The sequence below is a fragment of the Vanellus vanellus genome (assembly GCF_965231255.1).
Source record: "Vanellus vanellus genome assembly, chromosome: 5".
Taxonomy (NCBI): Eukaryota; Metazoa; Chordata; class Aves; order Charadriiformes; family Charadriidae; genus Vanellus; species Vanellus vanellus.
In genome coordinates this window covers 73039124-73056183 of record NC_138910.1, presented here as the reverse complement: position 1 = coordinate 73056183, position 17060 = coordinate 73039124, and the positions used below count along the sequence as shown (strand labels likewise).

General features: G+C 48.2%; 1 protein-coding gene across 1 annotated transcript in view; it reads left to right on the top strand.

The window, feature by feature from the left end:
- Nucleotides 1-3439: 3439 nt before the first annotated feature.
- The window catches only part of TRABD2B (TraB domain containing 2B), a gene marked incomplete at its 3' end in the record, with an annotated part of 127406 nt that continues 113785 nt past the window's right edge, over nt 3440-17060 (top strand). Inside the window, exons 1-2 of the mRNA XM_082484066.1 lie at nt 3440-3597; nt 4111-4671. Coding sequence (XP_082340192.1) covers nt 3490-3597; nt 4111-4671 — 669 coding nt within the window. The 5' untranslated portion in view covers nt 3440-3489. The remainder of the gene's footprint in view (nt 3598-4110; nt 4672-17060) is intronic.

The following is a 17060-nucleotide window of genomic DNA, read 5'->3' as shown; positions in this document are numbered from 1 at the left end:
TATGCCATTGATGAGGGTAACCACCCTACCTCACAACACGGCACCCATGACCAAATAGGGCCTCACATCTCCTTATAGACCTCCCAGACGTCTTTTCCAGTGTGTGAGATGTTGGGTCACGTCACTGGAGATGTCCCCACCAGCCTTCTGATAAGGCCTCTCTGTTCTTTTACTACTTTGGAAGAGATTTGGGAAGGAGCTAGAAAAAGGGTGGACCAAGTCAAAGCCACTCAGGCAGGCAGGCGCGCGCAGCCACGTCACTTTGGAAGTGGAGCTTGCTGAGCACAAGGACACAGTTTGGTCCAGCTGTGAACAAATGCAGCAGACCCCCATGCTACAGTGTCACAACAGCACAAACCCTGTTGCTTTTAACTGATTTGTGTCAGCTCAGGGAAAAACAACCGGATACAGTATTGTGATTGAAATTAGCCCTTGTGGTATCACATCTGCTGGGGCATGGGCTGCACAACCCTTCCTGCTCCATACTTCATTTCAGGTAGGGGCACAGCCACCTACAGTGACCGTCTGGCACCACGCACGCTTGTGGGTGGGCTGGCAGCGAGTGCTGAGGCACGTTTGGGAGACAGGTGGGGCTGCTGGAGAGTGAGAGGTGGTGTGGGCATGTGCGGCCGGGCCCTGCCCTCCCTGTTCTCGCGGGGTGGTGTTGTCACACCGGCAAAGCCGGGGCAGCAAGTTGAGAGGCCCTGGTGTCACATACCCCACGGGCAGACCGGGCGGGGAGGGCACGTGAGAGCTCGCTGCCTACACATCAGCGCCCGCCCGCCTGCTGCCACCACCCCATGTCCCAACAGCATGGGGCCATGGGTGACTCCAGGCCACCAGCACCTGGTGCGGCCATGACTCGGTTGTCTTACTGGACCGTCCTGTGCCGCAATGATGGGATACCCCGTGGGCTAAAAAACTTTCTGCTTCTTTCTGTCCCTCTGTGTCTTTCCCTCATACGAACCTTAAACCTCAGGGTAGATCCAGAAAGTTAAGTATTTATTTGCAGAAACTAGAAACACCATGAGAAAACCCAATCCCCTGCTCCTTTCCATGATTTTTACCTGGCTGGAAGATCTGGGAGGAGAGAGAGAAGAGGATGAGAGCCTCCACTTAGAAAGGAGCCGCTGGTCCTGACGCCACAGTTAGAATGCTCTCCTGCCTCTGGAGACCAGGAGCAGAGCCTGTGGGATGCGCACATGGTGGTTTGCAAGTCCCTTCAGCAGCCCGTGTAGCTGCATTTATTCATTGGTAACCACAGCAAGCGGTGTCCCCCTTGGTCTCCACGGGGCTGTCGGGAAGCCATGTTGATAGCCAGCTAGGCTGGAGCCTGCCATCATCCTTGGCAAGACCCCTGCTGGCTCCACTCTTGAGTTCCGGCAGAGCAAGGACCCCGCCTCATACTAGTAATTACTGTATTTCACCAAGAATACTTTGGTAGCTTTGATTCCTCTCGATACAGTGAGGAACTTCCCAATTTTGGAAAGGGTTTGCAGCCGTGGAGGTGGCGGGAAAGTGAGGGTCCAGACCACTTTGCTGCATGCTCTGCATACAGCAGGCCGGCCGGCAGAGACACCCGGGTCCACCAACCTAAATTATTCTATGATCTGTAACGTACAAAAGATTGAATCTCATCTGCTGTCTCTGGCGGGAGCAGAAGACACCTTCAGCTTCATTCACAGCAAAAGGAGAAGCTGGGTTCTTACGCTTCCAGCTTTGACACGGGACAGCTTTTGGGAGAGTCAGTGGGTCAGCCAGAGTTCCTTATTACAGGCGTAAGAGACGCAGAGACTGAAATCCACTGGGGTCTTTGAAATTATTCAAAAGAAAGTACACCATGGCAGAAACAGGGGCTGGGGGTGGTGTCCCACAGGGAGAAGGGGCGATGCCCAGCACCCCGACCCCCATCCCTGCCCGGAGTGGATCGATAGTCAGGAATCCCCACAAGTGGCAGCGACAGGCGTTGTCCGCCCGTCCTCTCCTCTGAAACCCCACAGCTTCACCAGCGCTGGGCACTGGGGAGGAGGCCGGAGCTGCAGCTGCTGGAGCCACGGAATGTTGGCTGCTGCAACAACCTCCGGAGAAAGCTCCAGACCCTCAGGGCTCCTGGATGTGCCTCCGTCAGTAGGAACCAGCGCCGGTCTCCTTGGTGGAAGATGCTTTCACCTGAGGCTTCTGGGTCCGAGTGGAAGCTGGATAGCGAACGACGCCAGCGGGACGGATGCACATTGTGAAAACACACGGAGAGAGGTTTCCTTCCGTCCTCCTGTGAGGCCGAGGAGATGGGGGGACCCCCCTGGGGCGGCCATACCGGCCCAGGATAGCTGAGGCAACGGGGTATGGCGCTGCCAGCGCCACGCAGGGCCCACGTCCTTGACCTGCCCTCCACCCCGGGGCTCAGCGAGGCCTCGCTGCGCCTGGTTTCGGAGGGGCCGGAGGAAGGCGGCGCCTGCGAGGACATGTCGCCTCACGCCTGGGAGCCGAGCGGGGTCAGTCGGCGGAGGGCTGAAGGGGGGGGGGGGGCGCCTCGGGGCATCCCCTCAGGAGCCGGCTGCTTTCAGTTCCCGCCGGGGACAAGCGCCGCCTGAGTGATTTTGTGTCTTTTTGAGTGCGGGAATGTCGAAACTTTCCCATTTTATGCTTTGTTTCGAGTGAGGGAAGCGCCACGCAGGTGCCGGCGCGGCTGAGGGACGGCGAGCGAGGCGGGAACGCCGCCGCCCCTCAGCCTCTGCCTCCGCCGCCGCCGCGCGGCCGGGCCGGGCCGGGCCGGGGCGGGCCACCATCGCCCCCTGGCGGCGGCCCCGGGCAACGGCGGCGGGAGGCGCGGGCGGGCCGGGGCGGCTGCGCCAAACTTTCCCCGCCGCAGCCCGAGTTTGGCCTTCCCCCGGTGCGGCGTGCGGCGAGCAGCGCCCGCCTTCCCCGGGGGGCGCCACGGCTGCCCCTCTCCGCCGCCGAATTTAAGAAAAAAAAAAAACACCAAAAAAGGCAAAAAAAAAATCTGATTTTTAAACTTTATTGTCGGGCTATTCCTCCCACACCGCTTCCCCCCCTCCCCCCCCCCTCCTCCTCTGCAACAACCGCCTCCCGAACCGGCGGGGCGGGAAAGGAGCTTCTCCGGTCTGCAAAATCAAAGCATGGCGGAGTCTGCCGATGAGAACCGTCCTCCCCAAAGCATCCAGCGCCTCTGACAAGCCCGGAGCCAGAGGGGGTGGGGGTGGGAAAGGGCGGGAGGGGGGGGGAGCATGGGAGGGAGGGGGCGGCCAGTCCTTCCCCCTGCACTTGTCAGATGCAGATGGGACTGGCAAAGTTTGTTTGAATAAAAAAAAAAAAAAAAAAAAAAAAAAGGCTTTAAAAAAAAAAAAGGGGGAAGAGCAGGAGGAGGGGGAGGGAGGGAGGAAAAAAAGGAAAAAAAAAAAAAAAAAAAGATCCTAGAAATCCAAAAAGGCTCATCTGGGAAGGAGAGAGAGGAGAGCGAGAGGAAGCGGGATGCAACTCAACCTGACGCTGATCTGCTTCGTCTTCGGGGGGTTCCTGCCCGACGCCGCGGCCCGGCGGGAGCAGATGGACACGGGGCAGTGCGACCTGCCCCGCTCGGTGAGCCGGGCCGGGCCGGGCCGGGCCGGGCCGGGCCGGGGGGGGGCGCGGCCGCTCGGGGATGCGCGGCTCACCGCGCCGCTCCGCGGGAGCCGCCGGGGCGCGGAGGTTTTTGGGGGGGGGGGGGGGGGAGGGGGGGAGGAACGGGACGGGGAACACGGGGACGGGACGCGGGAGGGGAGGGACACCCCCCCCCTTTCCTCCTCCGTGCGTGTGCGCGCGGCCCACGCGGACGCGCGTGTCCCCGCAGGTGTGGCGCTGCCCCGCGTGTCCCGTGTCCCGTTCCACCCCCCCACACCCCCCCTGGTGCGGGTCCCCCGAGGGATGCGGCGGGTGGGTGAGTGCTCGTGGGGGTCACCGCGGGACTCTGCCCCACGCGGGCGCCTTGGCACCCGTGGGCTCTGCTTGTTCCCAGGGGAGATGGGGGAGAGGGACCCCCCCCGAGGGTGGTGTTCCCCTCCTGCTCCTCCGTCCCTCCGCCACTGACCGGCACCCACTTGTCCTCCCCCGCAGCAAGGAGAGCTCAACTCCTTCCTCTGGACCATCCGCCGCGACCCCCCCGCCTACCTCTTCGGCACCATCCACGTGCCCTACACGCGGGTGTGGGACTTCATCCCGGACAACTCCAAGGCCGCTTTCCACGCCAGCTCCAGCGTCTACTTCGAGCTGGACCTCACCGACCCCTACACCATCTCCGGGCTGGCCAGCTGCCAGATGCTGCCCCACGGGGAGAACCTGCAGGACGTGCTGCCCCGGGAGCTCTACCGCCGCCTCAAACGCCACCTGGACTACATCAAGCTGATGCTGCCCCACTGGATGACCCCGGACCAGCGGGGCAAAGGGCTCTATGCTGACTACCTCTTCAACGCCATCGCCGGCAACTGGGAGCGCAAGAGGCCTGTCTGGGTGATGCTCATGGTGAACTCCTTGACGGAGACGGACATCCGCTCCAGAGGGGTGCCGGTGCTCGATCTCTACCTCGCCCAGGAGGCCGAGAGGATGAAGAAGACGACGGGCGCGGTGGAGAGGGTGGAGGAGCAGTGTCACCCGCTGAACGGGCTCAACTTCTCCCAGGTAAGGAGGCTCCTGGGCCTCGTGGCTTATCCCAGGAGGTGGGGGCCATTCTCCGTGCGTGTTGGTGGGTTTTATGGGCGCGAACCCCAACGCTGTTGCAGCGGGATGGGTTGCTCGTGGGCTCCAGCAGCCTTTGCGTCGGGCTGCCTGTTCTCTATCGCGCCGATCCACACTGCCTGCAAAAAAACCTGCAACGTGCACAGCCAGTGCTGCGCGTTTATCATGTGTATCATTCATTTGAGAGGCAAATGTCTGGGGTGTGAATGTGTGTGTCCTCTGCCTTGCCACTTGCGAGGGAAACTTCCACGCCTCCCATCCTGTCCTGGAGCTGGGTAAAAAGTGCGCTGATTTTTTTTGTTTGTTTGTTTGCTTGTTTTTCAAGTGAAGCAGCTCTGTGGTACTTGTCAGGAAGAGGATGAAACTTGAACAATGAAAAAAGAAATTTCAATATTGTTCAAATAGATTTAAGTACGTGCAAGCTGTCAGTCGTCTCTTTAGTAGTCACTCCAGGTCAAAACAAACCAGCTCATGTTGCCATCATGTAGTGGGAGAAATTAAGGCTCAATCTGCATGGACTTCTTTTTATTTTAGAACAGGTAAAGTTCAGCAAAAAGAAAAGGATGTAGATTAAGAAACAAAAGTTATTGGTGTAACTGGACTCCAGAATTCTTTCAGTGGATTTAGCCTGAAACAACCAAGTACTAAGCCATGCAATCTATTTCATTTCAGTGGATTAATCAGGAACACAGTCACAGCTATTGACTTTGCTTTGTGAAACTGTTTATATGAAATCAGATTTACTAGAAATTCAGGAAATGAATGTGTGTGGAAGAAAACAAATAATCGAGGGGAAATTTAAGATGGTGTCAGTTACGGCAATGATATTTCGTTTTTAACCTGCTTTTCATCATTAGTTTTGGATCAGCCAATTTCCAGCTCTGTCTTGCTGTCCTAGTTTGAGCAAAAAAATTCTTGGAGTTGTGGGAATAAGGATTAAAGAACTGATCTTTGGTGTGATAAAAATGTCCTTAGAGTGCCTTCACTCCCTTCTCCCCTGAAGTCTAGTGGGAACTGTTTTAAGGGGAAAAAGTCTGTCTTTCACAAACATTTGGTTCATCTGATATTTCAACTAGAAGTCTAACTCTGCATACAGCCTTCAGAGGAGAAGATTGGTTGCATACACTTTTGGAGGGATTTTCTTGTTTGTCAACAAAAATAATTAAAAGAAAGCCCCTCAGGAACTTCGCATTCATTAACACAGACGCACAACAAGGAATTCGTTTTACTCTGTTCTGTTTGAAAGGTTTAAGTGCCTATCCTCTCTGTTGAACCCCTTCTTTAAGGTGGGGTAAAAATAATTAACCATTCCAGGCATCCAATAGCATTTGGCTTTATTAGGTCAAAAATGGCAGTTAGAATCAAGCACTTGGTTAAAAGTGTACCACTTGGAAGCCTTTTAAATGTGAATCATATTACATTTTTTTCTTTTTAGAGAGAGCGAGCGAGCGCGCAACAGAGGAAGGAAAAGGGACAGAGTACAAAACTCTGCTGCTCTTACGATAATTCTGTTTTTCTCTTATTCTCTAAATTTTAAATAGAAACAAAAATTTCCCCTTCGTTTTGCTACAATAATAATAATAGTCCAAAAAAACCCAGCAAAGGTATTACTGTAATTGGCACGTAAAGGGCAATCATTTATGCAAAAAGTTTGTGCTGATTAAAAAAATACATTACATTTTAATTATTACAGAGAATTGACATTGCTGCTAAAATAGATCAGTGTTCAGGAGGATTTTTCCTAGATAGAAGCTTTTTCTGGGAACAAGGCCACCAGAACAACATGAGACAAAATTAAACAAAACAAACCAGATATTTATTTTCTTGCTTCCTCTAGATTTCATGCATCCTGACACCTGGCTAGTTGTTTAACAATAGTAATTTGTAATGTTATCACACTGTCTGGCAGTCCTACTGCTTGCTGTATTACTGTGCTAATTTAGTGGAGTGGATTACTATTGCTAGGTTTTGCCTCCCAATTTCAGGTCTTGGAGCCTTCCTTAAGCAACACATAATTAAAACACACCAAAATGGAAATCAGAAATTGAGCAGCTTTTGTCTTGTGGCGTGTTTGCACAGTTTGATGAGAACATCTGTGATAAATTACAGTCCCAAATCTGCTAAGGGCATCAACAGTTTTTACCTGTTTTCAGCATTACTGTTACGGGAATACTGCACGTAATTTCTCCGTTCGGAATTCAAGTTTTGAAACTGTGCCGTGCTGAATCATGTCAATGCTTTTGTTTCCCCCGTCCCCAAAGTCCAGTTTTTTTGCCCTAAGCAAATTAGAAAAGAAAAAAAGCTTTTTTTTTTTTTTTTAACTTCTTCCCCTCAAAGGCAGCTTTGTGCTACTGCAAATATTTAATCTGACTACATGCACCAAATCGGTTAATCTGATACCGCGAGGAGGAGGAAATCTAGGAGTGGTCCTGGTGTGGTACTTGGTTTTGATCTGCTCTGAAAGAAAGCGGATACACTTGCATTTTTGACCAGGAATGATCTTTGAAAACGTTCTGTGCGTGGCTTTGAAATGTTGATTGTCTTAGCCGGATGAAAAGATTAAGGTGGCTCATATAATTAGCTGCTTCCTGGAGAGCCAGCTCTGGCAGGTAGAGCACAGCGCATTGTTTTCTATTGTAAACCCCGAAACTTTGTAGTCTGATGCTCCGCTCCCTCTGAAATCTCCGCTCCGGGTTTGGTGCCGCTCTCCCAAACCGGCACCGCTGGGATCGCCCTCCTTTCCTGCGGACCGGTGGCTTTCCCGCGTGGCTGGTGGAGGAGCGAGCATCCTCGCTGCCCCTGGGGACTCTGCTCACTCAACGTCTGGGTCCTTGGTATTGTGTTGCTGGTGGCAAGGCATCCGAATCGCAGCAAAAGGCCGGGTTGGGAGCCTGGCAAGAGGGGGGAACTCAGGTCAGGTTTGGGTCAGGTTGAAATTTCACCGCTCCTCGGTGTATGAAATTTCCGGATTTTCACTGGAGGTGGGACAGAAGGAGCCGAGAGGCTCGCAAAGAAGGGGAAGCAGACAACTTTTCTGTCTGGCAGCACAGATGTTTATTTGCACAGGGGCCAGAAAAGTGCCAAATCAAGTGGGCCAGGACTGAGAAGAGCTGGTGAGGGGCAGATGGTGTTCAGGGCTTTCTCTTGTTGGGGTCCTGGCAGAGGCACTGCAGCCGGTGCCATGACAGGCCATGAAGACTTGTCCATGCGTCCTCCGAGGGCCAGCTCGGCAAAGGGTTAAGCTTTCCCTCCTCTTTGTGCCCCTGACCCAAACCTGTGGTGAAAAGCTCTCCCCAGGCTGTTGTTGGAGCAAGGAGTATGGTGACGGTGACTCCTACAGCTGCTCGGGTCTGTCTGTGTCCACCCTGATCACCCAGGGCTGTGGTGGGACCCTTGGGCAGCATCCCCCCTACCCCCCCCCCCCGCCATGAAAAGCCTGTGTGGTCGGCAAGGGGAAGGTCTTACTCCTCTACCCCAACTGCTCTGCCCTGGGGAGGTGGACGGTAGCTCTCGCTCGTGTTTTTAATCCCATCTTTCAGCAGGATCCCCAGACAGAGACAGCGCTGATATCCCTGCCTCCAAGTTAGAAATAACATCCCCCTCTCCCATCCCATCCCGAGCTCGCTCCCTTCAGGGAGAATCTGCATTCAGCCTGTGCCAGACGCCCTGAATCCCAAGGTTTGTGAGGGGAATTTTGTGTCGGGGCCAGACTCCGTCCTGACCTGTCAGTGGGGGAAGCCGTCAGGAGCTGCCGGCACCCCCTTTCCTCTGCCTCCGCTGGTCCAGGCTTGCAGAGCCCTGACTCCGGTCTTCTCCGGCCTGTATCATTTCCAACTGCAGGGGGAGATGTTAAATATCAAACCGGTGTTGATTGGATCAGAGACGGCCTCAAAGAAAGAAACCTTAGACCGTGCCAGATTAAACTTCACACTTCACCATTCTTCCCCTTTCATTTCTTTGCCGCCTCATTCTCTGCACAAATAAACTTTGTCTCCCTGCTTCCTACCAATGAGACAGCATTCAAGGGGCAGGAATGACTTTGTTAACAAAATCAGTCTTCATTTCCCAGGTCCTGCTGTTCCATCAAACCCTGGGACATGGCAGCTTTGATTACTCTAGTGATAGGATTAGAGGGGGAACAAGTGCTGGTTAATAAAAGGCCGATGGGTGGTCCATCACGTTTGGTCACTGACAGATCTGCAGTCTTGGAGCTGGACCTTCGGTGGCAAAACAGCACAACACAGTAATACATAGACAGGGCCATGGCCTGGACTTGCTATTCCATCTCCCCTGTCCACCTGAAAAATTAAACATTTCTGTCATCACAAAGTTGGGACCCTCAGAGCTGACAGGGACCGGTATAGCTGACTTCAAGGGAAATTTGCCTGTTTATACTAACGAAAGATCCAGGCTCAAAGTTTTCTGAACCGGATTAAAGGGCTCCGTTTCGGAGCTAGTTGACTCTTGATGGTCTGTGTAGTTTATTTGAGGCAGTATTATTGATTTTTGGTTTTTTAATTTTATTTTTTATAATAGGAAAAGTGGGTTTTGTCTAATAGAACTTGTACCTTTTTGCTTTTAAAAAAAATCAGGCTTCATGAAAAGGGCAAGAGTCATCAAAAATAGCTTAGTATCGTCTGTTTTGGCTGCTGAATATTGTTGAAAGAAACGTTGTTAAAAGTTTTGCTTATACATAGCTATACATACCGCACATCTTTTTCAGCTTTCTGGCTTTAATTAAACTATCACCTCCTTCACCCCCCACCCCCCCCCCCACACCCCAGGGTAAAAAAATTCCCCCAGTAAAATTAACCTTGGGGTAGAAATTCATGCAGCAGCAATAGAAATCCTTCCATTTAATTCCCTTTGAATACTAGTGGAGCTGCTTTACGTCTTTACCAGGGGAACTGCTGAGGGTGAAACTATGCAGGTATTAAAACTACAGTAGTCACAGTAACACCTGAAAGGATCAGCAGCTGACGTTTTATAGCTGTAACTAACTGTACGTGTTGCTCTTTACAGCCAGTTACTGTGTGCTTCTTCACCACAGCCCCCTTGAAAGGCCCACACTGGCATTTGATGCCTATTAAGAAAAAAGCCCCAGTCAGTTAATGATGGCTCGAGGGGCAGCTGGCAATTGATCTATTGTATTTATTGTGTATATAACTGCAAGAAGTGTTTTTAGAACAAGTTAGATATGAGCCCTTCCTTTCCCTCTGATCCTTCACGCCTCCCGTGGTAAGATCCAAGCCCAAGGCAGGTGTACCTGCCACCCACGAGCAGATCTGAAGAGGATTCTGCTGGTCGAACTGTTTGCAGAATTATGGGTGCTGCTTGTGACCGGTTATAGGCAGGAACTGCACCTTTGTAAGGTGAACTTTGAAAGGAATAAATCCCCAGAAAAGAGTGGCAAACAAGCCTGGCACTCTAGGGGGTCCCTACTGTGTTTGAGGCAGCTGAATATTGCCGATATATAGAAGTCGAATTGCAGAATTGTGGCATTTTTTTTCTGTGTGTGTGTGGCGAGAGGTGAGTTGAGGTCAGAGCAGGGTCTCTCTGGCTCTGGAGATGCCTGGTCCCAGCGGCGGGGAGCCCTGGTCCCGCTGCAGGGCGAGGGGCATGGGGAGCACCCAGGCGTGGGCTTTGCTCCCTGGAGGAGATGCACTCCCCAAGCTCTTCTTCGGGGAAGGGGATCAGAAGAGGGACAGATGACCCAATCCATCCCCGTACTCAGGCATTAACGCTGCTTTCAAATCCTTGTGGGATCTCCCCTGGAGCAGTTTGCCACCTTCAAGCTGCTTACCCACTAAGTGCAAAATACCGCCTTCTTTAGTAAACGGTATTTCCACAGCCATGATTTGCTCTCTGTTTGTTGTCAGCTGTCAGTTTCTGATGCTGTTGCAACAGCAGTCAGGATCCTGCCCTGGGCCCAGAGTGCTTTGCTTATAAACAGAACGAACCATTGACCTTAAAAACCTCAACTTCAAGTATAGTGCAACCTACAGTCCTCAGAAAGTCTTTAACAGCCTCCCCTCAGCTCCCTAGTGAGTAGCAATCCGCGTTATAAAGCCAGCCCACATCATTCAGGCTAGTCAGAGGTTCCTGTATTGAAAAGGCCAGAAATGATCTTAAGCAAGGGCACTCATTCACCCTGCCCTCCTGCGGAGATGGAGATCAGCGGCAGGGCTCCTGCAAAGCATATTTGGGAACTTCAGAGGGACGTACTGTAAAATAACAGGTTTCCCCGGTGCTAGGCGTTACACTGCAAACGCTTATTAATCTCTTCGCTGTCATTAGGAGTTGATGAGACAGGTACAAGGCAGAAGAAATCACAGAGTTATTGCTTGAGCTATATGAAATGGGTGTGATTTCTTTCATCTTTTTGGTCCTATTAGGGGGTTCCCTGCATGCCTGGGTGAGGGGCTGTAAAATGACTTCCCCAGAGCGCAGTGTTTAGGGAAGCACAAAAAAGGAGACTTTGAGCAATGACCAGTGTTTTGGAAACTTCATTTTTTTAACTTTCAAGAGTCAGCGTTAGAAGAGCCCCATTTTGCAGGGAAACATATCTGTCTTGTGTCCACATACTCTCCCAAATCTCTCTTTCGAGATGACAAGCAATTCAGATTCTAGATGCTACTAGACTTAAAATCTGCAGAAAGCACTGCAGGTTGATCACAAAACTTCAATATCTTTCTGAACCTCTCAAATTATTTATAGGGTGCAGTCACTAAGACATTTTTCTGAACATTGCAGCAATTTGTGAACCTAATGTTCTTTCTATAACCCATAAAGCATTATGGTTTCCAGCTTGCTTGAGACACCAACAATTAAACTGGTGCCTGCAGAGCTGAAAGCTGCAGATATCAGTGTTTGACCTTAGTATCTCAGTTCTTGGATGGGAACTGGAACAAGGCTATGCTCTCTGCAGAGAGGGAACAGACGTGCAACTAAAATGCATGACTGGTTGTATCTGTTGCAACAGCTAGTAGTTACGGCATCTCATTCATCTCCGTGGATTTGTTTTTTGTGGAGAATGTTATAGCTGCCTTGTGTCATTGTTATTGTTTATTGGATCTAGTTGTCATTTAAGTGCACAGAGAATTAGAATTGACACGGTTAATACCTGTGTCAGAAGCTCAAGCAGGAATTACCACAGATGACTGCTACTTTTATCACTAATTATTCCAACAGCAGTCCTTACCATTTGGATTTCCAATTTTTAGAGCTTCTGCTGCAAGTCATTTCAGGACTTCTAGCACAATATAAATGAAAGTTGCTAAAAACTGTAAATTAAAGCCATGTGTTCAGCATTTTGGGATAGATGTTGTATGACTTGAGGAGGCTCATTAGCAAAAGTATTTTTAGTTTGAGTGAGATCAAAGACCCTAGATTTTCCACTCTGAGGGTCATTTACCATAGGCCTAGACACCCCATTTCTCATCGTACATAGACTCCCATAGGCCAGTTATGCCTGAAGAAATCATCATCCCTGAAATACTGTAATTAGATTTATTATCAGTGGACCACTGCTGATCACCTCTGTCCAGGCAGTGCAATAACACTGAGGGCTGAAGAGTCTTGCAGATGTCAAAAGGGAGTTTTATTACTGACTTCTTCAAAATCAGGATTGCAGCCCATGCCAGTGGGTAGCGGTGTTAGATGTGAAAGACCATTGGTATGAATCAAATCCTATATGTTGTTCTCATTCCAGAGTATCCCTTGAAGCCAGAGATAACACTGGACCATTCCCAGAAACTCCTGTTGGCAAATAGAGAAAGGATTGTAAAAAAAAGAAAAAGAAAGTGTTCTGTTTTCTTCTTTTCTTAGGCTCAGTTAACATGGAAGTTATGAAACCTTCCAAATAAATTCCAGTCCAGAGGTTCTTCATGCTTGGGTATCCCTGCAGAATCACAGAGTTCACCGAGATGGGCATGGAACAAAGCTAGCAATTCGGTCATAGCCAACATGTTAGCTGTAACCACAAAATTAAGGAAATCACACTAGATGCTTTACGTTTTCCCCAGATTGCCTCAAACTTGCTTCTTCTACCCTAACTCTTGTATTGGGGCACCTGTCGGGAGACACAGATATCCCCAATACATAAAACAGAGAAGAAGCTGCCTTCATAGAGCAAAGCAGTATTCATCAGGCTCCCTTTGTGAGCCAAGGAATGAGAAAAAGGAAACAGAAACCTGCAAGTTACTTTCAAACCTCTTTCCATTTTAATAAAAGTCAACTTACGAGGAACACAGGGAAAATATTTCTTTAAAGTAGGAGTTTCTATGTCTTGAAAGTAACCCCTCAATATTTTAGAGACTGTATTAAATCCAAGGTCTCCATTAGGCTCCCTCACTTTTGTTAACAATCACAATGAAGACTGATTATTCTCTGTACACTTTCTGCCACCGCACAAATTTTGCCTTCCTTTGATTTCTTGCAGGCTTTTCCTATTACAGGTGACAGCATAATAGTGATGGGGAATATTTATTTAAATGGGAGACAAAATGCTCACAGTATAGGAGTTTGCAGAGTCGGCAGAGGGGGAGAGGGCAAAAGGGTGATTTAAGAAACATGCCCAACTTTTTGAAGGTCTTTCTATTTCTGGCGTGTGATTGATTTACAATTTTAGAAATTGTCATCAAGATTAATGTTATTCCAGCGGTGGAGTGTGATGGGACACATCCCAGTGTGTCCCATTGGTTCTAAAGCACTGGTAAAATCATCACAGAACTATTAATTGGAAAAGAGCTAAGCCTTGCACCATGTGAAGGGCTGGTTCTGACATACTGGGAGCCAACTGGGATGCTAACATGTAGTTTGTTTTCAAGCTCAGGTAATTCTTTATTTTCGGGATATCACAGGAGCAAGAGAGGTGCAAGTATGCTAAAAGGTCTCAAAATTATTCTTTTGGTAAGAGACCCCTTCTTTTTCATAATGACTTCTTTTTCCTGATTAATACAGGAAAAAGCTAGAAAGACCATTTTCAAAAAAGCTCATTATTTGCTTGCTGAAAAATAACTCACTAAGACATAGAATCAAACTCAAGTTTCTAGTACCAAGCTATGGCCAAAACAACTGTAATATGGCCTGGCCTTCAAACAACTGGCATGCTCGATTGGTAGATTGCTGCAAGCAAACTGAAGTTGAGTTCCTTCAGCATTTCTCCTTTCCATTTGCAGAACACCAGGGAGGTATTTTCTTTGCTTAAGAGTGTGAGCATCAGGCCATGAGACCAGGTTATACCATCCTGAATTAATCCAAGTCTTCTGGTGGCAAGATGAAGTTCAGAGGGTCAAGGCAGGAAGCATTCGCAGGCATGAGACCATGGATTGGTTTGTCGCTGTATGCAGACTTGTGCTGACTAGCTTTTTACCCAGCTAATTGTGTGAGGCCAGGGAGGATTTTCTTTATTAACTCAAGTGGCTTGGCTGTGAAATGAGACATACTGTACAGTATATAATTCAAGTTCACTTTCAAAGGCATTTTTGTTGAAGCTGGGTATCCGGAGAGACCTGAGCCTTTAACATGTATGCATCTGAAACACGCTCTAGAAACTTAATAATTTAAGGTCAGCATTTACACTGGTTCATGTTCCAGTAATGGAATAATGCTTGCTTTAAAAAAAAATACTTTATTTATATCTCAAGTATAACGGTGTGTTTTTTTCTGAGAAAGAAACTGACTGCTTTGAGCACTTGCTGTGTGTTAACTATGGCTGGATAAACTTGTAAGGGACGCGCCGTGTAGGGACCTCAGCAAATTATGGCTCTGAAGTTGAAAGAAAGCGTAGTTGGGTGCACTTGATGTGCATTCTCCAACCTGAAAGTATTAGTTGTTGAGAATCACTTGTAGTAGTACCCTTTTGTGTCTTGGGAGGTACAAAGAGCTGTAATCTCCCAAAAGGTGTCATATTTTGGCATATTTGGGATGGATTTTGTCATTACTGACAAAGAGATCCCAGTGGAAGATATCCCTAGGAATGCAAAACACAATCACCAAAACCCACACAAGATCCCTTATCATGCTCTCTCTAAAGCTGTTGCAGATTCATTTGAATTACACTGGAAAGATTTATCTCTTATTAATGGAGCACTCTTCATTTTTTAAAATTGAGTTGTTGTGCAACACATCAAGTAACAATGTCATAACACATCGTAAATCAGTTTGTTCACTGAAGGATTCTAGATGAGTTAATCTAACATCCTGGACACAGTTCATGAGCAGTTAATTTTAGCAGTTCTCTTTGATATATATCAGTTAAGGCAAAGCAACTCCAGCCATTACGGAGAAGAGTCAAAACTGGTTAACGGCAAAGCAAGTACAGACAAAGATTGTTCAGAGATAAAGCCTTTGGCAGATCATTCAAGGGATCTTTGCTTTATATAGAACAATTGTAGCTCTAATACCAGCAGTGCAGACACTCTGGGACAAAGAGAAAACACATACACACACCAAACCACAGAAGAAAACCACACACACCACTTGGTAGTTGCATCTAACAAGAAAGTCAAGCTAAAGTTCACCAACCCTGACGTAGTTACCAAAGAACTCCATGGCAGGCAATGAGATGGGAAGAAATACCCCCGAAAAGGCAGTCAGGAATTATTCCCATTGTTAGTGGGAGAAACTGAGAACGTTTGATTTGAAACACAAAGTCATCCGGCAGCCTGCCAAATGCCATTTATCTCAAGGTCATGCAACATAAATAACCCCAAGGGTTAGCTCTAAAGCGGAGGAGCAGGAGGTAGCTAAACAAAAATAGGCGAAGGGATTCCTCTCTCTTCCCAGTGGATGTTGGGCATGCTACTGACAAGGTTTCAAGTCCTGGCACTCCTAACGAGCCGAATGTATTAAGGGTAGTAAAACACACCAAGAGCAGAGAGTACAGCTGACTGTGGCGTCATGGAAGGGACCGCGGTTTGAGACCAAGCCACTAAGCTGTCGCATTTTCTGCAAGAATTAGTCAGGGGAACTAATTAAAAAAGAAAAGTCAGAAAGAAAAAAAAATTCCTCTTGGAAGTTTAAGTCTGAAAAGATTGATCCCTGTTATACAGTAGGGACAAACAACGTTTATTTACTGTTTCATTGGGCGGTCACATGCATTTTCCTGTTTTTCCAACACACCAAAGTATCAGACCCTTCTTACATTCCTTAAGAAAAAAACAAGCCTAGCAACCGTCACGTCTAGTAATCCATCATCTCTATCAGTCAGGGAAAGAAGGGGTGTGTTTTGTCGAGATGCCTTAGACCTGAGAGTACAGCTTTGAAGATACCAATAGGAGAATCCCCAAAAGACTTGGTACCCGTTCTCTGTGGTAAAGTTCAGTGCAGTTCCCGTTAAAACAAATTAAACAATTATGCAGTCCTTGAACCTGGAACCCAAACCTGTATCCCTGTGGTCCTCAAAATTGGGCAAGGTGTCTTTCCCCTGGTTTATGTAGAAAAGAGGTTTGTGTAGCCAAATAATTCATTAAGAGAATTAGGAAGAAAAAAAAGTTAATCATTATTCTTCTAATTTAATTGTCACTTAGATGGGATTAAAAAGCAGACTGAGTGGAGTTACTTGTGGTTTCATGTTGAATTCTTGATGCCATGAAAAAAGTGAACTAAACATACTAAATCAGAAGGAGGGTTTCAAACTGAAAGTGTTTTGATTTAGCCTTCCCTTTCCTGGTTCGGCCAGCACTGCTTGAGATCACTGTACAGAGTCCTGTACCTCTGTATGGTCTGAGCACCAGTCCTTCCGAACAGGAAGGAAGCAAGCTGATCGTCTAGAAAAGGAACCCTGATCATTAGTGTATACATATAGGACAATTTTATATCTGTAGGATTTACATAACATGTTGGAAACTGTGGCATGACTTCAGGAGCCGAAATATCCCAAATATGTTATTACATCTGGGGCTGAGACTATGATTTATCCATCTATACATTTCACTTATCCCTTTCAATTTATTTAATACTTTTAGAAAAAGGAGTACTTGTATGTGGAGGGACTTGTCATGCGAAGGAGACACCTAGGCTGATTGCAAACTCCATAACCTATAGTTCTTCAGGCGAGGGATTATGGGACACATCCCCATTCCCTGGTGAACAGAGCAGCTCCACCCAACTTTGAACTCTATTTTAATCCCTAATGAGACTGATTTTCTCAAACCCAAATGATCTTTAAAAATGGCAGAGAGCATAGCATTGCATCATTAGCAATGAACCAAAGGCTTTTGTGTTGCAACAACTTTTGTTGAGGGATTGATTATTGTGTTGAAAATCTACTGATTTTGGCACTGGCTGGAGAACTCAGCAGTTCCACTTTGCATGTCCTGCCATCATTC